General features: G+C 21.4%; 1 protein-coding gene across 7 annotated transcripts in view; it reads right to left on the bottom strand.

The window, feature by feature from the left end:
- Positions 1-719: 719 nt before the first annotated feature.
- Positions 720-25,110, bottom strand: part of LOC122511507 (uncharacterized protein DDB_G0284459-like) — a 150,559-nt gene continuing 126,168 nt past the window's right edge. For all 7 annotated transcript variants that reach the window (XM_043626796.1, XM_043626795.1, XM_043626799.1 and 4 more), the window contains 4 exons: positions 11,473-11,859; positions 8,042-8,691; positions 3,925-5,082; positions 720-1,373 (listed from right to left, as the gene is read on the bottom strand). In XM_043626796.1, the coding sequence (XP_043482731.1) occupies positions 956-1,373; positions 3,925-5,082; positions 8,042-8,691; positions 11,473-11,859 (2,613 nt within the window). In that variant the 3' untranslated portion in view covers positions 720-955. The remainder of the gene's footprint in view (positions 1,374-3,924; positions 5,083-8,041; positions 8,692-11,472; positions 11,860-25,110) is intronic.

Genomic DNA, 25,110 nt, shown 5'->3' on the forward strand with positions numbered 1-25,110 from the left:
GTTAAATTTCTCATTTATTTAAAATAATAAATTATTTACTAAATTAAAAAAAATTTATTACTAAAATTTAAAATTCAACTGTTTTGAAATTCTTCAAATCTCGGAAGTTTTTTTAAAATGTTACAATTTTTAATAATGTTATAAATTTTATTTTAATTAAAAGCAATTTTTTTCAGAAATTTATTTATTTTGAAATTATTTCCGCAAAGATAATGTTTAAATTTCATTTTTATGTAAATTAATATTTTTCCGGACTATAAATAAATTATAAAGAATTTATTTCTAAATTCCGAATAGAATTAGTAAATTAAACCAACATTAATGAATATTTAATAAGTATTAATCTTTTAATCTTCTTTTTTTCAAAAAAAATGTGGAAGGGAATAAAGAACAGAGAATTTTGAATTTACTTTAAATGCGACAAAGTTTATTGAACTTTCATCAATCTAAATAATCTTCTCAGAAGAATGTAACATCGAGTCTTACAATTTATGTCACAGATAGGACAAAGCTAAAGAAGATAACAATTTTCATTTACAAATTATAAAAGTAAAAAGGATTTACAATGTACAAGAATCTGTTTTTTTTTAAATGAAAAAGTTGACACGTCTTTTTTTCTCCACAAAGATAATATACATATATCTTTTACTATTTTAAAAGTAATATTATGCAATTTACAAATTATATCAAAAGAATAAATAAATAATATAATAATTAAAAATAAAATCGAGAGATTTTAAAAGAAAAACAATGATTTTTAAAAGAATCATTTTTAAAAGAATTATTTTAAAAGAATGTTTTTTAAAAGAATTTCTTTCTTGTACTATTCTAAAAGGTGATTTCTTCTAAATCGTGAATTAAACGTTTACAATTAGTGCTAAGAAGAATCTTTCCGTCTCGTAGGCGATTTTCCTCGAATTTGAGATTCGACTGGCAAATTATTTTTGGCGCACTGTCAAACAAACGGCCCAGTCCAATGTCTAACGTGCGTATGACTTGGTCCATGTTTTTCCAGAACTGCATTTGATTTTATCATATTTTTGTATTTTATGTCTTTTGGCTTGAGCATACTTTTATGATTGCTGAGGAGACGCGACGGTGTTAAAATTGATTTTGTACTGAGTCCCGTAGCTTCCAAGAAATGATCGTAGCCATTATTTGCGTTATCGATTGGAATCACGATATTATTATTATCCTTGTTTCTTAATGTGTTTTCAGTTTGGCCGCTAATTACGCCAACGGTCGTTAAGGTCTCTGAACCATCGCCTTCCGGTCGATCTGGATCGTCAGATAGATCACAATCGTCCAAATTGAATTCCTCAAAATTCTGTCTAATGTCAAAGTCCTCGTCGAATTGTGAGACAAGCACGTGTCTGAAATAAAATGAAATTAATGTAAATTAAAAATTATTTTAATAACATTTCGCGATAAAGAATTCAATTCTTTTCAAAGATTTTAATAAAATTTTTCACAAGAATTCAATTATTTTCATAAATAATTCAATTTTTTAGCAAGAAATCAATTATTTTCATAAATAATTGAATTTTTGGCAAGAATTCAATTATTTTCATAAATAATTCAATTATTCGCAAAATTTCAATTATTTTCATAAATAATTGAATTTTTAGCAAGAATTCAATTATTTTCATAAATAATTGAATTTTTTAGCAAGAAATCAATTATTTTTTATACAATCTTAATAAAAATTTCTCAAATAAATTCAATTATTTTCAATATAATTTTTATTAAATTTCTCCAAAAAATGTAATTTTTCCAAATTTTTTTTTAAATTCTTTGAAAAGAAATTAATTTAAAAAATTTTGTACAACTTTATGTGAGAATTCAATTAACTTCATAAATAATAAAACTCTTAACAATAATAATTCTCGAAAGAATTCAATTATTTCTAAAAATTCTAATAACATTTTTCATTAGAATTGAAATATTATAATATTATAAATAATAATACAATTTTAATAATTAATTTTACAATAAATCTCGAACAAATTCAATTATTTTAATCAATAATAAAAATTTTCGCAAGAATTCAATTATATTCAAAAATAATCAAATTTAGAACAATTTTAATAATTGAATTAATAATAATTTTCATAAATATTTAATTATTTTCACAAATTATCGAATTTAAATCAATTTTAAAAATTGAATTAATTATAATTCTTGGAAGAATTTAATAATTTTCCACTCTTTAGAAGAATTCAACGATTTTCAAAAAAATTCTTCAAAATAATTCAATTATTTTAAAAAATTTTGATACCATTTTTTATAGGAATTCAATTCAATTAAACAAATAATTAAATTCTTCGCAAGAATTCAATTATTTAAAATACAATTTTAATAATTGAATTCATAATAATTCACAAAAAAAATTCAATTACTTTAAAAATTAATAAAATATTTCGCAAGAATTCAATTATTCTCAAAAATAAACAAATTTATAACAATTTTAGTAATCTTAAAAATGTTCAATTATTTTAATAAATAAAAAAATTTAATCATTTTTTAAATTTCAATAAAATTTTTTGCAAAAATTTAATTTTTTTCTTAATTTGTTATAAAATTTCAGGAAATAATTCAATTTTTTTAAAAATTTTAATAAATCCTTGGAAACAATTCAATTATTTTTATAAATAGTAAAATTTTTTGAATTCCTCGAAAGAATTCAAATATTTTAAAATATTTTCATAAAATTCAATTATTTCCTAAAATTTAAATAAATTTTTCGAAACAATACAATTATTTTTATAAATACTAAAATTCTTTGTAGGAATTAAATTTTTATTACAATTTAAATAAAATTACACAACAAAATTTAAATCTTTTCAAAAATTTCCATAAATCTCATTTTCAACAAGAATTAAAAATTTTCTAAAAATAATTCAATTATTCTCAAAATATTTTTAAAAAATTCTATATGAAAATTAAATTACTTTCAATGCAATTTTAAAAAATATTCATCAAAAAAATTGAAAGAATTCAATTATTTTTAAAAAATTATAAAATTCTTCTGATGAATTCAATTATTTTTTATACAACTTTAATAGAATTTCTGGAAAGAATTTAATTATTTTCAAATATTTTTATAAAATTCTTCAAAACAATTCAACTATTTTCTACAATTTTAATAATTTCTTCGAAACATTTTAATTATTTTTAAAAATAGTAAAATTCTTCACAATAATTCAATTATTTTCATAAATAGTAAAATCCTTTGCAGAAATTCAATTCTTTTCAAAACAATGTTAATAGGATTCTTCGAAAGAATTGAATTATTTTCAAATATTTACATAAAATTAATATATTTTGTAAAAATTTTAATAAGTTCTTTATAACAATTCAATTATTTTTAAAAATAATATAATTCTTCGCAAGAATTAAATTATTTTTACAAATAATAAAATTCTTAACAGGAATTCAATTATTTTCAATACAATTTTAATAAAATTCATTTGCTTTCAAAATTTTCCATTAAAACTATTTAAAAAACTCTATTATTTTATTAAAATTAAAAGGAATTCTTCAAAAGAATTTAATTAGTATTTTAAAAAATTTTAACAAAATTCTTCGCGAGAATTTAATTATTTTTATAAATAAAAAAATTCTTCGAAGGAATTTAATTATTCTCTTGAAATTTTTTGATTAGATTCTTTGCAAAAATTCAATGATTTTCAATACCTTAATTTTAAAATTGAAAATATATTTAAAAAGAAAATTTTTTTAAAAAGTTAAGAATCAAAAAAGCAGTCTACAACTATCTTCAAACTGCGAACAGATTACCAAAATACAACGATTATTAATATAGAAGATAGATTTAAAGATTTAATTTGTAAATGTAATCTTCTTTGTTAAAAAAATTTGTTAAATTAAAGAAATTTCAATTTAATTAAAAAAAAATAAAATTACCTTTCTCTTGGTTTAATTCGATCACTGAGTCTCTCCTCATTCTCGCCTCCGATTTTAAATTCCTCGAAATGCCTAACAATATTCGTAACCCTTGGAATTTTTCTCTGCTCATCTTTATTACTCGGTGAATGTTTTGATTTAAATGAAGAACGCACGTTATTGAAACGATTTTTCCAAAGACTTGATTCACTGCCACTGGAATCGTCATCAAATTTCAGACTCTTCACCGAGGTTGTTTTAATTGGCGATGAAAAGGGAAAGAGATTTTTTCCTTGCTCAACATCAGGGACAGTCTTCTTTCTCGTTTCATCGATTAAGAACGATGGACTTGGTATTTTTTTCAAGACAAGAGTATTATTCATAAATTGTGGCTTTGGTGGTAGAGCGGGTGGTGTCTTTGGTGGTGGCGGCGGTGATGATATCACATCGGGCAATGATTCAATGTCCTCGTAATCGAGATTCTTGGCTAATGTTAAACCCTTTGATGACATTTGAAGACATGTCTTTTCCTCAATTCTTTCCATTTTTACTGTTGGACTTAAATTTGGTGAGCCTTTGACTTTTTGTGGAAGGACAAAGGAGAGTTGTTGTTGTTTTTGTTTCTTTTGATTTTCTTCGTGTTCAATTTTCGGTTCTATGATGACAATTGGTCGGGGTTTTTCATTCTCGTCGATTGTTAATTCGGGTTCAATTGTATTGACAATTAATTGTGTTGATGATAATGATGATGATGATGATTCTTCGATTCTCATTCCGTATTCGTCCTCGGATGCTGTTGGATCAAATGCTAGTGATTCGGTGTCATTTTCTGATGGTTCGATTTCGTTTGTCACTTCACTGTCAATTGGTGTTTCCTCGGAATTTCGCCTTTCCATCTCGGATCCAACTGATTCAATGTCTGAGAGTCGGGCCGGTTGGAAACGAACGATTTTCCCACGATGCTTGAATCGTCTTGGAATTGAGAGAACTTTCTCGTCCTCCTCCATATCCCTGAGAAGAATTTGATTAACGCATTCAAGAACGGAATTGTGATTGCCATTTGGACGATATGTTGTGTGTCTAAAGACGTCGTCGCTTATCCTGTCCTCATCCGGATCGCTGTACCAATTTCCACTCGTATCCTCCTGATTCTGTTCCTCTGGCTCGATTTTTGATATTCTGTTGACACAAGTTTTCAATAAGTCATCAAATTTAAAATTAAATTATTTAAATTATTATTTAAAAATTAAAATGATATTTTCTTCGCAATTTCGCCTTTTCATTTCAAATCCAACTGATTTAAGGAATTTAAAGAATTATTAATTTAATTATCCTTATTTAAGGAATTATTTAAAATCAAATTTATTTATTTATTCTTGTAAACAATTTTATCAAATTTGTACAAAATAATTAAATTTATTTCAGGAATTTTATAAAAATTGTATTAGAAAATTATTGAATTCTTGTGAAAAATTGAATTATTCATGAAAATAATTGAATTCTTGCGAAGAATTTTATTAAAATTTTGGAAAATAATTGAATTTCTGCAAAGAATTTTATTACTTTTGAAAATAATAAATAATAATAACAATAATTAGTTAATAAGTAAATTTATTTAATTCTAAGAGGCAGAATATTATAATATTCTGCCTCTTAGAAACAACAGTTAATTTTAAATTTAGAACTTTAAGAAAATAATTTTCAACTGAAGTTCCAAATAAAAAAAAAGTAAAAGAATTTCTCTTTATATATTTCATGTAGAGTTATAATTACGATTAAATTTTCTTTATTTAAAAATTTATTCCGGTTTTTAAGAATATGGAAAAGATAAGAAAATAAAAATATCGAAGAGAAATGTTAGAAGGACAAATTTTAGAGAAAAAGTTATCTATTTAAATTGTTTTAGGACAAAAATTCTATTTGAAATAAATTCAAATTAAGAATTACTTTTGAAAAATAATTTAGGTACATTCTCGAAGATAAAGAACAATTTGAATCTCAAATTTTTGTTTGAAGAATTGAAAATCAAATTGAAAAGTTTATAAAGAGAAATTTAGAAAAAATAAAGAATATGTTTTTGAATTTTGTTGGATACTTACAAAAACTTTAGAAAAATTTTAAATAAAAAAAAATCAGAGAATAAGATTTGTAGAAAGATTTTTGCAAGTAAACTTTATATGTAAATTATATTATTTTTCATAATTTTGCGTTAAAAAATGGATTTAAACATTTTTTGAAAATAAAATTATAGTTAAAAAAATGTTCTAATTTTTACGACTTTTACAATTTCAAATATGAAATAATTTAACTTTTGTTTAGAATTTTATTACAACAACTTTAGAAAATATTTCAATTAATTTGAATAATTTCAAAAAAAAAATTTTTTTTAATAAATAAATTCTTTCCAGTAATTTAATTCAAATTGTACTGAAAATACTTGAATTCTTCTAAAGTATTTTATCTTTTTTTTTAAATAATTGAATTTCTGCGCAGAATTCAATTAAAATTAAAAAAAAAAATTGTTCTTAAAATTTTATTTAAAAAAATTGAATTCTCATAAACAATTTTATCAAATTTTTAGAAAGAAATTGAATTTGATAAATTTTATTAAAATTTGCATAAAAAATAATTGAATTCTTGTGAAGAATTGTATTATTTTTGAAAATAATTGAATTCTTGCGAAGAATTTTGTTATTTATGAAAAAATTGAATTATTACGAAGAATTTAATTAAAATTTTTGAAAATAATTGCATTCTTTAGAAGAAGTCAATTAAAATTGTACTAAAATAATTGAAATTATTTAAGGAATTTAATTAAATTTTTTTTAAATAATTCCTTCCTATAAAGAATTTTATTAAAATTCCAGAAAATATTTAAATTTATTCCAAAAAGTTTAATAAAATTTTTAAAAATACAAAATTTATTTTTTTTCAGAAATTTTATTCCAAATGAATTGAAAAAAATTTTCAATTTTGCCAAGAATTTTATTATTTTCAAAAATAATTGAATTCTTACAAAAAATTCAATTCTTTCGATCAATTTAATTATAATTGTATTAAAAATAATTGAATTCTTATAAACAATTTTATCAATTTTGTAGAAAATAATTGAAATTATTTGAGAAATATTATTAAAATTGTATTAAAAATTATCGAATTCTTGCGAATAATTGATTTATTTATGAAAATAATTGAATTTTTAAGAAATTTTTATTATTTATAAAAATAATTGAATTCTTTTGAAGAATTGTATTGAAATTTTGGAAAATAATTGATTTTCTGAGACGAATTTTATTATTTTTCAAAATAATAAATAATAAACAGTTAATAAGTGAATTTTTATGTTAAAAATTTGTTTTAAAAATTATTATTTTCAAAATATTTAATAAAATTCCTTTTAAAAATTCAACTATTTTCAAGAATTCAGATAAAATGCTTCGAAACAATTCAATTATTTTTATGTATTGTAAAATCCTCCGCAAGAATTTAATTATTTTCATAAATAAGAAAATTCGTTGCAAGAATTAAAATATTTTCATAAATAAGAAAATTCTAGAAAGGAATTCAATTAGTTTCATAAATTAAATAATAAAATGTTTCAAAATTTCCAATTAAAATTACTTTAAAAAATTACATTATTTTAACGAAATTTAATGAAATTCTTAAAAAAAAATGTAAATAGAATTTTATTTAAACTTTTTTAAATAATTAAATCCCTGCGAAAAAATTTATTATTTCTACAAATAATTGAATGTTTGCAAAATTTAAAAAAATAAGTGAATTTTTGAGAAGAATTTTATGAAAATTTATTTGAAATAATTGAATTCTTGTGGAAATTTTACTATTTATTGATAGAATTGAATTCTTACGAAGAATTTAGAAATAATTCAATTTTTCCTGGAATTCAATTATAATTGTATTTAAAATAATTGAATTCAATGACTTTCAGTAGATTAATTAAAAAATTTTAAACATTTAAGAAAAAATATTATTTTTAAAATTAGGAAACAAAAAAAATCAAACAGCAACTAACATATTAATTTATTAATTAGAGCAAACGTGAAATAAAAAAGAATAGAAAATAGAAATAAATAGAAATTCATTTCAATTTGAAAAAAATATTCCTTCGAATACTTACAGATTAATATTATTATTACTACAATCCTCATTTGTTCTAATTGCTCCTTGTAAATTTCTAACATTATTTTCTGTACACGAGTTAACATAAATTGGCTCCTGTCTCTCCTCCTCGTCAGAAACAAAATTCGAATCCATTCCATCATCAGTGCTTTCAGTTCTGATTATTTTTGGTAACTCGTGAATACGCGATGAACCAATTTTCAATGGTTTTCCTCTTAAAACGCCAAATCTTCTTTTTGAAAATCGACTCCCCTCATCGTTCATCATTGTCTCGTCGTCATCTAATATTGTCATTGTTTCATTCTCGCTGTCTGTTACCGTTGTCGGTGTACATCTACTGGATTTATTTAATGTTGAACCCGGTGAGACATCGGTACTTTCACCTTCACAAAAACCCTCGGTACTCAATAAAGATGGACTCCCCTCGGTGGTTGTTGTAATAATCGAGGCATCAGTATTTTCACTGCTTGTCAAACTTGTCTTTGAAATATCACTTCCGGCAAAACTGTGTGTTTTCGTTATACCACGTGAATGATCATCGTGAATTTCTTGTGAATTAGAACCATTTAATTTTGTGATTATTTCACATTTTAAATTCTCAATGTCTTTACTTAAACTGCTGTCTCGCTTTCCATTATATTCGTCGACCTGGAAAATAAATAGCAAATTATTTTACATCACTGATTTATTATTTATTATTATTAATAACATTTTCCCCACGAATGACATTTTCCGATAATAAACAATCGATAACATTAATTTTATAGAAAAATAAAATAAGTTTTGAACGTTAAAATGAACGGAATATTTTTTATTAAAAATATTTTCATAAATTACTGACTACTTTTAATTAAATCTAAAATTAAAATCTCAAATTTTACATTCAGAAACTTTATAATTAATTTTTTTTAAGACACAAAATTATTGTAATAAAAATTTAATTTGAAGAAGAAATAAAAGAATTTCGTTCATTTGAACGTTCAGATTTTTAGGATCATAACGACAGTAGAAATAATATTCAAGAAGTTTTTTTCAACATCAAATAATAGAAAATGATTCTTTTCATAATCAAATGATCCTGACACCGGTCTTTAATTAATATGAAAGATTTTATTCCTTTTATATTATAAGGAAAAATTCGTCAAGCTTTTTCTAAAAGAAAACTTTCTTTCACGATCAATCTCTTTGCATTTTGAATTTGAAAACTAATAATTTATTTTTGAATTAATTTATTTCTTTTTATTGAGTTTCACTGCGACTTTCGAAATTAGGTTCCTAAAAATTTTAAGAACATGATTGAATTTAACTGTATATTTGAAAAAGAAATTGACCATAAAAACTTTTTCGAGATTTTTATATTCTTTTTTAATAATCACTTTCGCTGGATAAAAGAAATGAAAATATGAAGTATAAAAAATGAACGAAATAAAAATCGTTTTAATATTATTTTCAATAATTTATGAGACTTTTCTAAATGGAAATAATTTTATATATTTATAGTAATAAAACAGGGTTGCCACAAAAATTTTATTTAATTTTTTCCTGACTTTTCCCTGATTTCAAGACAAAATTTTGACTTTTTCTCTGACCCTAAGGTATATTTTGATTTACTCTAGAAATTATTAGATACTCAAAAAAATGTTCGATTGCATTTAATTACGAATTTCTTTAATTGTAAAATTATTAAAAATACCAATTATTTTCTACAATTTTTAAATAAAATTCATCTTTAAATAAAACATTTTTAATAATTCTTGATAAAGTTCTTCTTTAAATAAAATATTTTTAATAAATTTTTGATAAAGTTCTTTTGAAAATTTCCAAATTCATTGGTTTACAATTCAATTTTACGAAATTTCGCTTATTCGGAAATTCTTCAATTAAATATAAATTAGAAATTAAAAATTTGAAATAACTTTTAAAAATTTCGATTTAGCTTGCAAATAAAATTTGGTTTCATGGAAATTTTGATTAAAATTATAAAAAATTCAGATTTTTTAAGATTTCAATTTGAAAGCTTTACAAAATTCAATTATTCTCTAAAACTTTAACTGAAATTAATTTTTAGTTCAATTTTTATTAGAGAAATTCTACGAGAATTCAATTACATAATAGATAATAGATAATTTATTGAATAATTGAATATTTCTTAAAATTTGATTCTTATACATAAATTTATCAACAAATTTTTAAATAATTAAATTTATTTTTCGAGAAATTCGATTAAAATTGTATAAAAAATAATTCAAATTCTACAATGAATTTTATTATTTATGAAAATAATTTAATTATTGCGAAGAATTTTATAAAAACTTTTAAACAACTGATTTTTTTCGAAAAAATTTATGCAAATTCTATTTTTAATAATTGAATTCCTGTGAAATTTTTCATTATTTTAGAAAATAATTGAATTTTCGTGTAGAATTTTGTCAAAATTGTTTTTAAATAATTGAATTCTTTTGGAGAATTTTCTTAAAATAATAGATATACAAATTATTGAATTAAGAAAATTTTTTGAAAATAATAGAAATTTAGCAATGAGTTTTATTAAATTTTTTGAAAATAATTGAATTTTATTATTTTTGAAAATAATTGTATGCTGTAGAAAAATTTAATTAAAATTGTACTAAAATAATTGAAATTATTTAAAGAATTTAATTAAAATTGTACCGAAAATATTTGATTTCTTTTAAAGAATTTTATCAAAACTTTTGAAAACAATAGATTTTTTGCGCAGAATTTAATTAAAATTTCTAAAAACAATTAACTTCTTTCAAGAAATTTTATTAACATTGCATTGAAAAAATTGAATTCTTATAAACAATTTTATCAAAATGCAGAAAATAATTGAATTCATTCCAAAAAGTTTATTAAAATTTTTGAAAATACATCATTTTTTTTCAAGAAATTTTATTCCAATTGAATTGAATTCTTACGAAGAATTAAATTCTTTCGATCAATTTAACTATAATTGTATTAAAAATAATTGAATTCTTTTAAAAAATTTTATTAAGTTTCTAGAAAATAATTGAATTTATTTGAGAAATATTATTAAAATTGTATAAAAAAATTATCGAATTCTTGGTAAGAATTGAATTTTTTTAAATTCAATTATTTTATTGAAAATAATTGAAAGTTTGCAATGAATTTTATTAAAATTTTCGAAAATAATTGAATTTTATTACTTTTGAAAATAATTGAATTTTGCAATGCATTTTATGGAAATTCCTAAATATAATTGAATTTCGGCGAGGAATTTTGCTATTTATAAAGATAATTTAAATGTTGACGAGAATTTTTAACAATATTTTGAAAATAATTGAACTTCTGGAAAAAATTTTGATATAGGTCAAAATTCAGGAATAAAATTAGTATAAAGTATAAATTACTACAAAATTATAGTATAAAATAAAAAAATAAAAATTATACCTGAAAATTAGACGAATTTTTCTCAGTTGGAATCGATTCCTCGACATTTATTGATTGACCTAAACTGAGATCACGTTTGCCTTTGATATAATTTTTTGTATAACGTCGGAGTTTTGCAATTTCCAATTGTTGATTCCTGATGACATTATCCTTCTCGCAAAGCAATTGCCTAATTGATTTTTGTTCCTGTTTCAAACGGGACTCAAGAACAAGTAAAGCTCGAAGAATTCTTGATAATTGTTGATCACGAAGATTCCTCTCCGATGCTTGATTACTATTTCTATTGTCCAGTTCTCTAACCAGGTCTCTACATTTTTTCGTCGCTGCTCTTAAAGCTTCTTGAGTGCGGACCAGATCTTGGTTCAAAACCCGCACTTCAGTTTCCATCTGAAATTAAAAAAAAGAAAAGGAACTTTTAGAAAATTGGTATTTTGCTTGAAACAGTAGTAAATTAGGTTACTATGTAAATAAATCTTAATCCTTTTTTATTTTATTTCGTTTGAATGATTTCGCTAATTTGTTGCACTTCATTTTTTATATCGCTTTCTATTTTCATTAATTAGTTTTTGATTTTTCACTATTTTTATTGTAATTTCACTAGAGTAATTAAATAAAATTCGTCAATTAATGTTATTTTTCACACAGGGTTTATTTTTATTATTTTTATTTATATTTCGTATAGCAGACTACAACTTTCGGTCTAATAGTTCGGACACTAAATTTGGTGGCGCTTTTCCGGAAACAAGATGTCGCTACTTCCTGTTTGTCTTTGGACGTGTGTGAAGCGTCAATTTTATTTTCCTCAATTTTTTTTCATTTTAACCAATTTTCTTTGAGAAAGTAATCAAAGTTATTATTTTCCACTCGATTTGGATAACTTCTTTACTGATCGTGTATCAAATTGAGATTAGAAGTTTAGTGGAAAAAAGGCAAATAAAAGGTAAACTGTCACTTTTCTCTTGAATCTTTACAAATTTCGACAACAGTTGTGTACAATTTCGGAACAAAAATAATTTGATAAAAGCAATGATTATTTAATATTCATTTCTTTCATTTTTCTCAAGTTTTATTACTTTAAACTGCGATTTTAATTCTGACAAAACATAACCTCCAAAAAAAAAATTAATTATTTTTCAAAAACGAAAGAATTTAGGTAATAATCAAAGGTTAATTTTAATTAATATTATTTCTTTATTATAAACATTATAAATAATAAAGAATTGTTGCAATATTCCCTCTTTCCTTTTAATGTATTTTCACTTCCGGTATATTAGTTTCAATATTCGACACTGGCGGCGCTTTCTCATAACCATCATGCATCATGGCGTCTTGTTCACAGTCCTTTTGTCAAGTTCGTACTTTTTTCCCAATATTTCCCCCTGATTTCGTCAGAAAAAGTAATAAAAGTTGTACATAGTGTAATTTTTATGATATTTTGTTTAGAAAATATGAAAAATTGTTCGGCGGATCACAAAAAAATGCAAAAAATAAGCTTTCCTATTGTCGCCAAACAACATAACCTACAAATCAAGGGGGTATTACGAAAGGTAAAATATTACAAATAATTCTTATCTGACAAAATATAGACAATTAAAAGTTATTTATTTGAAAAACGAACCAATCGCTATTATTTTTGTTGATAAACAAAATAAACAAAAAATTCTATTAATGTATTGTTACTTCCGGAATATTAGTTTCAACATTCGCCACTGGTGGCGCTCTCCTATAACCATCATGGCGTCTCGTTCATAGTTCTTTTTTGAGTTCGTGCAGTTTTTCTTACTATTTATCCTTAATTTCGTCAGAAAAATTCTTTAAATTTGTATATTACCTAATTTTAGTGTTATTTTCTTAATTAAATACAAAACAATTGTTTGGTGAATCGAAAAAAAGTTTTCCTATTATCGCCAAAGAAACATAACCTACAAATCAAGTGGGTGTTAAAAAGGTATAAAATATTACAGAATCGAATTTAGTAACTAGAAGTCTTTTAATTAATTGCTACTATTTTTGTTTATGAACAGTAAAAAAACTTTTGCGTTTCTTTTATTCCTATTTAACGTATTGTTACTTCCGGTATATTAGTTTCAATATTTGACACTGACGGCGCTTTTTCCCCTGTTCACAACCATCATGGCGTTTTGTTTATAGAACTTTTGTCGAGTTCATGTCGTTTTTTTTTTTAATTTATTTTTCTCTTTAAATATTTTCAATTTTAGGTAAAATTAATGCATTGAAAATCAACGAACTGTTGAAAAAATTTTTGTCAAAAAATTTGATAATAAAATTCCTTCGAAGAATTTTATTATTTAGAAAAATTAATTGACTTCTCGCGAAGATATTTGTTCACATTATTGAAAATTCTAATTAAATTATTTTTGAAGAATATCTTTTAAGTTTTAATTTTGTTTAAATAATGGAGTTTCCTTAATAATTATAATTAAAATTTTTGGAAATAATTGAATTTTATGAACAATTTCTTTCAAGTTTTTAAAATAATACCGATAGTTAATGATTGAAATTTAACATTTAATTATTTAATTTTTATAAAATTTTAGAAGAAGAATTGAATTCTTTTAAGAAAATTTATAACGAATTGAGAGTTTTCTCTTAAAAATTCAATTCTTTCATGAAATTTTTTTGAAAATAATGGAATTTTTAAATGAATTTTACTATTTAATAAATATAATGGTATTGTTTCGAAGAATTTATTTAAATTTTAGAAAATAATTGGATTCTTTTAAAAAATTTTAGAACGAATCAAGAAAAATTTTACTTCTTTCATGAAATTTTTTTGAAAATAATTGAATTTTCGCAAAGAATTTATTACTATTTATAAGTAAAATTGAATTGTTTCGAATGATTTATTAAGAGTTTAGAAAATAATTTAATTTTGTCTAAAAATATTATTAAAAATTAAAAAAAAATTGAATTCTTTCGTGAAATTTTTTTTAAAACAATTGAATTTTTGCAAAGACTTTACTATTTAAAAAAAGTTTTTAATATTGTTTCGAAGGATTTATTAAAATTTTCGAAAATAATTGTATTCGTTCGTGAAATTTTATTAAAATTTTGTTTAAAAATAATTAAATTCCTTGGAAGAATGTTATTATTTATGAAAATAATTGAATTTTTGCGAAAAATTTTGTTAAAATTTTTGAAATTAATAATCAAGAATAATTAATTAGTAAATTAGTTGATAATTGAATTTAATAATTTTTTTTAATTAATTTAAATAATTGAATTAATTTTTAAAGTTTGAATCTAAAATTATTCAAAAATTCATATTTTAAAATAAAAAATATTGTAATTTGCATATTAATAAAAAATCGAATATCAAGTTTTGCGCGTAACATTTGCTATATAGTAAAATAATAAAATTGAAAATTTAAAGAAGTAATAAAAATATTGTCGTTCATTTAAACGTTGAAAACTTTAAGAACATTATATACTACATAATCTAATAATTACGTTCGTAATAATTATAATTATATTTTTTTTATAACGGTGTCAATTTTGTAAAGAAACTGAAAAATCTTCGTTTAAATTTGAAAAATAATTATTTCGCTAATTTGAATTCCAATGTAAGTGTGTATATGTTTCAGATTAAATGTCAGGGATCTAAATACCGGTTCCTCAACCCAACAAGAATCAGTGACCTAACGTAATAACGAGGGCACTTTTGCTATTATAAAATATGAAATATAATAGATGCAGAGGGCAAAAAGTCTGTGACAGCAGCTGCCCAGGTGTATGGGGTGAAGGTGATTATCGGAGGAATCTGAGCCATCGCTATGAAAGCATAAACCATGAAGGAAAGAAAGTCACCCATATAATAAAATGGAACGAGCTCTCAGAGATTATAAAAAGGCACCCGTTGACAGAATAATGATAATGATGACAAAGGAGAATGGCGTGTGTGTATATATACATGTGTCATCCCAGGAGCTCTAATAAAGACCTACTTTTATAATAAGGTATGACATTTATAGTATCAAAATAGAATTTATTACTATTTCATTTTAATTTTTTTTATCATAATTTTAAATCATGGAACAAAAATTTCCCTGCTTTTTCTTTTGAAAGCTGATAAAAAACGATTTTTATGTCCCAAATTTTCTTCGCCTTGAATTTGGGATTATTTTTTTCTTTCTTAATTTTATAGTTTTCATTTTTAATTTCTATGGTTTTTGATAAATTAGAAATACAAGTTTGTATTTCTAATTAGGAAACAGTATTGTTAATAATAAATATTGGTAAATATTATTATTAATTATTAATATTATTATTATTAATGGCTACATTTACTACTAATATTTATTAATCATACATTTTTGTAAATGTTACTGTTATTAATTAATATTATTATTAATGACAATATTTACTACTAATATTTATTAATAATAAAATTTTTTAGTGACTACTATTTTTACTAATAATATTTATTACAATTAGTAAACACTAATCAGGCCTCAAATATTATGACTTTTTCAATTTTTTTTGACTATTTTGAAAAAAGCGCCTTTTTTCGAGTTATTTTCAAAAATTTATACTTTTTCAACTGTTTTTTCAAAGAAGAAACAAATTATTAAATTTCAGAAGTTTTATTGAAATTTTTTAGATTTTATTTCACGTAAAAACAAATAAATATTTATAATTAACAATATTATTCAAGTTTTGAATACTTGAATTTAAAAATCAGTGAAAGAGAAAAATCCAGGAAAATACAAAATAAAATTCTTGTGACATTACTGCATATGAATTAAATAAAAGACTTTTTCGACTTTTTTTCTATTTTTTATAATCGACTAAACGACTTTTTTGTATCATTTCTTTTTTCTTTCGATATTAATAATAAATATTATTAGTATTAACCTTTTTTTTAAAAAAAATTTGCAAGTAAATTATATCGATGTTTTAATTAATAGAAGTTAATTATTCTAATTAAGAGAGAACTGAATTTATCGAACGACCAGGGAAAATTGAACTCGAGTAATTTTACTGACAAAAAAAAACTCTTAGTCGTGAAATTACTAGAACAATTCATTATTTTAATATATTCCAAAGGCCTATTTAAACTTTATAGTTTAATTTCTGGGCCTTAATAAAAATACCCAATGGATAATTAAATGAAGCGACTCATTAAAATAACTTGAATTTATTAAAATTGAAACTTGCTTGTTTTCAAAACGGGAATAAATTTCCATTCTTTTTTTTCAAATATTATGAGACTATTAACTTTTCCCAAGTTATAAAGTAAAAGTAAATTTTTCAAAATTAAACTTCTAAGTATTTATTTTAATTATTATAAATTATTAACTATATTAATCTCCTTAAATATTTACGAATATTTACATTTTTCGATGAATTTGTTTACAATTGTATTAAAAATAATTAAAATTCTACAATGAGTTTTATTATTTGTGAAAATAATTAAACGTTTGCAACGAATTTCATTAAAATTTAAAAAAAATAATTGAATTCCTCAGAAGAATTTTGTTATTTATAAAAATAATTGAATTCAACTTGTAAAAAATTTTATAAAAATCTATTTAAATAATTGAATTATTTTAAATTATGAAAAATTTTTGAAAAAAGTTGAATTCTTTTAAAGAATTTTAATAAAATTTTTAAGATAAATTGCATTTTGCGAGGAATTGGATTAAAATTGTATAAAAAATAATTGAAAATCTGCGATGAGTTTTATTATTTTTGAAAATAATTGAATTATTGAGAAGAAACATATAAAAATTTGTAAATACTGGAATTCCTGTGAAATTTTTATTATTTATGGAAATAATTAAATATTTGCGTACAATTTTATTAAAAATTTTTTTAAATAATTGAATTCTTTTGGGTAATTTTATTAAAATGGTAGTTATTGAAAATCATTGAAATGAGAAAAATTTTTTTAAATAATTAAAATTTTGTCAAGAATTGTATTAAAATTTTTGGAAATAATTGAATTTTGAAGAATTTTATTAAAATTTTGAAAATAATTGAAATTTGAAGAATTTTTTTTATAAAGATAATAATTAAGATTTTGTCGAGATTTTTTTTAAAATTTTGAACATAATTGAATTTTGTGCTAAGAATTTTATTACTTTTGAAAAAAATAATTGAATTTCTGCAATCATTTGTAACTTCTTCAAAAATCAATTTTTTGGGGGTTTTTAACTAAAATTCTACTATAAATCCATTATTTTTAATAATTAATTAAATATATATTGACAAATTCAACTAATTTTAGAAAATTTTGAATTATTAAAATTTTTCAAAAACAAAAAAGACACAAAAATTCATAATTTTCTTATGAATTATAAAAATTAAATTTTTTTCACAACTTTTAATAAAAATTTCTGAATTTCCTATGTCAGAATATATATGATTATTATAATTATAATAATATTAAGACTATATATTCCAATTTATAGTTTATTTTTATAAAGAAAATATGAATTAAAAATTTTTACGTTCAATTGTTTTTAAATTTGTTAATTTAAATTTAAAAAGTAATTTTGTTTATTTAATTAATTTATTTAAAAAATGTTAAATTTTGTTTACGTAATTTATTTATTTATTCAAAATAGATAATTTAAAATTTTAAATAAATAACATACTTTGTTTAATAGTAATTTCTTTTACATATATACACACGGTGATTCGATTGCGTTTGGTTTTCGAAGGATTGAAGGTGACTTTATTTTGCCTTTGTGTTGAAAGGATAAAATCTGCAATGTGGGAATTAAAAATAAAATTTTTTTCGCACAAAAAAAGAAAAGAAAAAGGGGAAAAAATCTAAACCTGCTGGGCAGCCAATATAATTCTCAGCAGGTGCACTGGGAAGACACTTCTAAATGTTAAAAGACGAATGCCCTGCAGTTAAGCACACGTAGGTGTCTTGAACTACTGGGTAGGCACCTGACATACAGACAGGGAATAAGAGAGAGTAAATTTACGGCAAAACTCCATTCGCAGGAAGCCGCAAATTTTCGCAGCAAGCTGCAATTATTCGATGCTGGAAGCTCTGTGGGACGTGCTCATCTCACTATATTTCCAATGTTCATTTTCGTACCCCTTTTCTGAATCTCATATATGCGCAGGAATCGCAGATATTTTTTTTACAATTAAAAATCGCGAGAAGTTAAAAATTCAACAAATAAGAGAAAAAGAAGAGGAATGGAAAAAAATAGAATAACAAAAATTAGAACAACAGAAAATGGAAGTGTTGAAAATGCAATGGCAAATTATATTTTAGAACTGAAATTCATTTTAATTTAAAATCGAAGTCAAATTTTGCAATTTTCTTTGTTCTCGATACGAGACTCTTTGTCTGGTACTCAGGGTTGCAACAGGTCAGGGAATTTTTTTAAAAGTACTGAAAAAAATTTAATTTTTAGAATTTATAAAAAAAATTTGGATTTTCTTGTCTATTTCTGACAATAATTTCTCTTTAAATAACTTAATTCTTGTAAAACTGTACCATAAAATTATTACTTATAAATTATTTAATGAATAATTTTATGTACTTAAATCTTTCAAAATTAATTGAATTTTAAAAGAGTTGGGTTTCAATTTTCATAAATATAGATGAACTTCAAAAAGTTTTAATTTAAAATTTTAGAAAATTTAAATTTTTAATAAATTGAATTAGAAATTTTAATAAATTTATAGAAAAATTGTAGTTAAAAGCACTAAAAAACATTGAATTTTAGAGAAGTTTCAAATCTTTGAAAAAATTTAATTATTTTCAAAAGTAATAAAATTCTTAGCAAAAATTCAATTGTTTTCAAAATTTTTAATAAAATTCTTGGCAAAACTTTAATTATTTTCAAAAATTTTCCTCAAGTCAATGATTTTTAAATATCTACTATTTTAATAAAATTTTCCAAAAGAATTCAATTATTAAAAAACAAAAAAAATTCTTCGCAAAAATTCAATTATTTTAAAAAATTCTTCAAAATTCTCGTCAAAATTTCAATTATCTTTATAAATAATAAATTTATAAAGAATACAATTGAAGGGCTACATAAAATAAGGGGACGAACGCATGGTTGAAAGGGATAATATCAGTCAGGTAGCAGCGAGCGGCTCAAGGCCTGTCACTGCTACCCGACTGGTAGTATCCCTTCCAAGCCTCGCGTTCGTCCCCTTATTTTATGTAGCCCTTCAATTATTAAAAAAAGAATAATAAAATTTTTTACGGGAATTTATTTATTTTTACAAATAATTTTTTTTATTCAATTTTAAATAAATTCCTCAAAAATGCAATTAATCTTACAAATTTTATTAAAAATTCGTTCAAAGAATTCAATTATTTTTAAAAATAAAAAAACAATTCTTCGCAGAAATTCAATTATTTTTATATTTTAATAAAATTTATTGAAAATATTCAATTATTTTTAAAAATTAAAAAAGAATTCTTCGGAGAAATTCAATTATTTTTATTTTCTAATAAAATTTCTTGAAAGTATTCAATTATTTTTAAAAATTAAAGAAGAATTCGCAAAAATTCAATAAATTTTCATAAATAATAAAATTCTTTAGATGAATTCAATTTTCAAATTTTAAGAAAATTTCTCGAATGTATTCAATTATTTTCATAAAAAATAAAATTCTTCAGGTGAATTCAATTATTTGCATAAATAATAAAACTCGTCGCTAAATTTTAATTGTTTTTAATTCAATCTTAAATTAATTGCTCCAAAAATTAATTAAATCTTAAGAATTTTATTAAACTTGATCAAAAGAATTCAATTATTTAAAAAAAATTTATAACATTCTTTAGAAGAATAATTATTAATAATAATTATTAATAATAATTTATTTAATTTTAAGAAATATTCAATTATCCGACAAATTATTAATTTTTTGATTTAAATAATTGAATTCTCATAGAATTTTCTAATAAAAATTCATTTAATAATTAATTTCAGTTAAAATTTTTGATAATAATTGAATTTTAAAAGCGTCGTAGGATAAATTTTTTTTAATAATTGAATTCCCCGAAAAATGAAATCATTCTTAAAAATTATAATTTTTAAGAATAATTTCATTTCTTTTTGTCGAAAGAATTCTATTATTTAAAAATTTGTTGACAAATTCTTCATGAGAACTCAATTTTAAGAAACATTCAATTATTCATTGAAATATTTATTTTTTTATTTAAATATTGATTGAATTCTCGTAGAATTTTCTAATAAAAATTAATTTAAAAATTGAATTTCAATTAAAATTTGAGATAATAATTAGAATTTCGGCGTAAATTTTAGAAATAATTGAATTTTGAAAAGGTTTCAAATTAAAATCTTTGAAAATCTGAATTTTTCATACTTTTATCTAACATTTCTGTAGAATTATTTTTTTGAAAAAGTTTAATTGAACTGTTTTTTCTAATATAATATTTCATAATTGAAGAATTTTCGAATTATCGAAATTTCTGTAAAATTAAATTGTAAACAAATCGATTTGAAAATTCGTATAGAACTTTTTCAAAGTTTAATAAAAATATATTTAAAGAAGAATTTTACTTTAAAGTTAAAATTGTAGAAAATAATAATAGAATTGAAGTTATGAAAATAATTTTGAAGAATAGAACATTTTTTTAAGTATCTAATCAATAGAGTGAATCAGAATATTCTTAAGGGTCAGGAAAAAATTAAAATTTTGTCTGGAAATCAGGGAAAAGTCAGAAAAAAACAAAATTAAATTTTTGTATCAACCCTGGTACTGTAAATACCAAAAATAATACATTAAATATTTTTTATTAAACTTACAAGTTTAATTTTACCACATTAATTTTCATTTTAGTTTTATTTCAGAAAAAATAAATTTTATTGATAATAAATATTTTATCGTCGATAAATTTTACTATCGAAAGTAAAAAAAAGTTTTTTTTCTTTTTTTTCTTTGCAGTACTTTCAAAAATAGAGGAATAATTTGAGGGAGAGTAAACTTGTTATGGATTTTATTTGCCAGCAATAAAGTAATTATTATTTCTAGATAAAATAGTATTAATAAAATTCATCGGTAGAATGTGCAGCAATTGCAGTAAATCGTAAGGTCATCCGGTTGTTGGGACTCGGCCTTGGGACAATAAAATTGCATTAAGTGAAAATCGCATTCCTATGGGAAGCGCCGGCTAATAAAAGTATAAGATGGGACGAAAGAGTAACATTGGAAATTGGAGATTCAGCGATATGTGAAAAATAGTGCACCGATCGCTTTATTCAGATAATATAAAGTAGTTCGTGTTAATTTAGACACGTTTTTTTTTATTCTAATAAAAAGGCGAATTTTTTTCCTTTTCTTTTCATTATTGAACTTTTTTTTCTATTATTCGAAAATAAAATTTTGCAATCTATTTTTAATATTTTCTTCAGGGAAAATAAAATTTTGCAATCTCTAATTTTGAATATTTTCTTTTGAATTTTGATAGCAAATTATAATTTTGATTTTGAAAAAATTAGAATTTTGGGGAAATTCTTTCAAAATTTGGAGTTAAGTTGAAATTTTGAAATTAAAATTTTACAGAAACGATTTAAATGAACGGAATAATTTTTTTCTTTTTGACCAGGTATGCAACTAATTTAATAAGTAAAAGGCTGAAATTCAATCCTTCGAAAGCTGACGTAAAGCAGTTCCACCCACGTATTTACTGGTTCAGGATAAAGTGGCACAACTGCACGAAAAAAGTGTGTTGCGGACTTTCTCCATTCTTGACCAATGATTTTTTAGGTCTGACAAAATACGCATAAAATAGGAATTTTATTTCTTATTATCATTCAAAAAAAAAAAAATTGAGAAAAATCTTAATATTAATATAATATTGGCTAAATCAATTTCAATTGTAAATTCTATATTTGAAAATTGAAAATTATATTCACGTATTAGCCAATACGCAGCTTTTAGAAAATTATAATCACGAATAAATTGCAATCGCATTAGAGAGAAATATTTATCGTGGACTGTGAAATATTTTACTCTGAGATCTACTCTTGACACAATTGTATTTTTCTTGGTTCATTTTTTTTCAATTTCTTGAATCTAATAAATTTTAACTATAATAATTTCTGCACTTTGAGTAAACACTATTTGACTCAAAAAATTATACAAATGTTTATTTTATACAAAGATTAAAATTGATTTTAATTATTAATTCATAATTAATTTAATTTAAACTCTCCAAAATTATTTGATGCAAGTAAATATTTATTAGACAAAATAAAATATTTATTTCATAAAACTAAATATTTAAAAGTAAATATTTTTTTGCAACCATTAAATATTTATTTGAGTCAAATAAAAATTATATTTTTATATATAAAATAAATTTTTATGTGAATGATAATTTAATTTATAATTAATAATTTATTTCGTAATAGACAATCGATTATTGAAATTGATTAATTAGTCTTCAGTCTTTAGAGTTGAATTAATAATTCCAAAGAAGAAATTTGCAAAGGCATTTAACCTACTTATAATTTTATTTTATTATGAAAATGGAAAATTAATTAAAATTCTAGTCATAATATAATTCTTTTCGACTCATAATTCTGTAGAATGGAAATTAATATAATGGATAGAAAACTTTAGCGAAATGAATTAAATTCGTAATTTTTTATTTATCGGTAGTTTATAAAGACTCTAATTCCAATTGATTATTATTGTTACTTAATTATCAGTACAATAATAAATTTCATTAATAATTAACATAATTCAATCCATAATTCCGTATTAATTATTTTCAATAACTAGTAGTTTCATAAAATTTCGCAAAAGAATCCAATTATTTAAAAAAAAATTGATAAAATTCATCCAAAATTCAATTATTTTCATAAATAATAAAATTTCCACAGGAATTCAATTAATTTAGAATAGCATTTACAAAAAAATTTCGAAAAAATCAATTATTTAACCAAATTTTTATACAATTCTTCAAAATAATTCAATTAATTTCATTAATTAAACCTTTTTTCATAGAAATTCAATTTTTAAACAAATTTTTGATGAAAATTCTAAGCAAAAATTCAATTATTCTCATGAATAATAAAACTCATCGAAGAATTTCAATTATTTTTAATACTATTTTAAATTAATTAATCGAAAAATTCAATTATTTTCACAAATAAAATTTTCCACAAGAATTCAATTATTTAAAATAAAATTTTTATAATATTTATTATATTTCGAAAAAATTAGTTATTTAAAATAATGTTTATAAAATTCTTATGAAGAATTCAATTATTTTCAAAAATAACAAAATTTTTTACAAGAAATTCATTTCTTTTTAAATATTTTAATAAAAATTTTCGCAATAATTCAATTATGTTTTCATAAATAATAAAATTCTTCGCAAGAATTCAATTATTTACATAAATAATTCTTCGAAAGAATTCAATTACGTCGATAAATAACAAAATTATTTCCGAAAATTCAATTATTTTGAGGCATTTTAATAAAATTCTTTGCAAAATTCAATTATTTTCATAAATAATAAAATTCATCGAAGGTTTTTTAATTATTTTTAATACAATTTTATAGAAATTGCTTAAAAATGCAAATATTTTTAAAAAATTAATTTCAATTCCTCGAGAAAATCAATTATTTAAAAAAAAAATTTTTTTACAATTTTTTGTAAGAATTCAATCATTTAAAAAAATGTTTTTTACAATTTTTTGGAAGAATTCAATTATTTAAAAAAATATTATAATTTTTGCCAGAAATTCAATTATTATTTTCAAATATTTTAATAAAATTGTTCGAAAGAAGTAAATTATTTTAAATACAATTTTAATAAAATTCTTACCAAATATTCAATTATTGAAATAAATAATTCTTTGAAAGAATTCAATTAATTATGTCGATAAATAACGAAATTATTCCCGAAAATTCAATTATTTTGAGGCATTTTAATAAAATTCTTAGCAAAATTTAATTGTTTTTATAAATAACAATATTTATCACAAGAATTCAATTATTTTTAAAAGTAATAAATTTCTCCTTGGAAATTCAATTATTTAAAAAAAAATTCTAATAAAATCGTTCGCTAGAATTCAATTATTTTCATAAATAATAAAATACTTTTTAAGAATTCAATTATTTTCAAAAAAAATTTATTAAAAACCACACAGACATTCAATTATTGGCAAAAATTTTAATTGAATTCTTTGTAAAATTAAAAATTTTGTACGAAATTTAAAATTTAATATTAATTATTAACTAATATTGTTAGTAATTAATATTAGTATTTAATATATTATTGACTAAGAATTATTAGTAATTAATATTATTATTAACTAATATAATATTAAAAAATAAAATTAATAGAATTTGATATTAATATTCAGTTGGTTGACAGTTGCAAGTGATATTTGTGTTACTTTTTATTATTTTGATAGATTCATTGTCTTTTTTTCAATTATTAATCCCGCAGTTGTAATCGAGAATATTGATAAACAATGGCAGTCGGAGTAATTCATCAAATTCTTTTCAAATTCATTTTCTTACGGTTCTTTTCTTTTCTAGGAAGGTGAGAAAAATTGTTCCTGTTTTGTAGTAAGCTGTGTGAAGATTCGTTATTCATTTCTTTACTATAAAATTAATAGAAAATGTCGATTTCGATTTCCAGTTTGGACA

The sequence above is a fragment of the Leptopilina heterotoma genome, unplaced genomic scaffold, assembly GCF_015476425.1.
Source record: "Leptopilina heterotoma isolate Lh14 unplaced genomic scaffold, ASM1547642v1 Lhet_85, whole genome shotgun sequence".
NCBI classification, from domain to species: domain Eukaryota; kingdom Metazoa; phylum Arthropoda; class Insecta; order Hymenoptera; family Figitidae; genus Leptopilina; species Leptopilina heterotoma.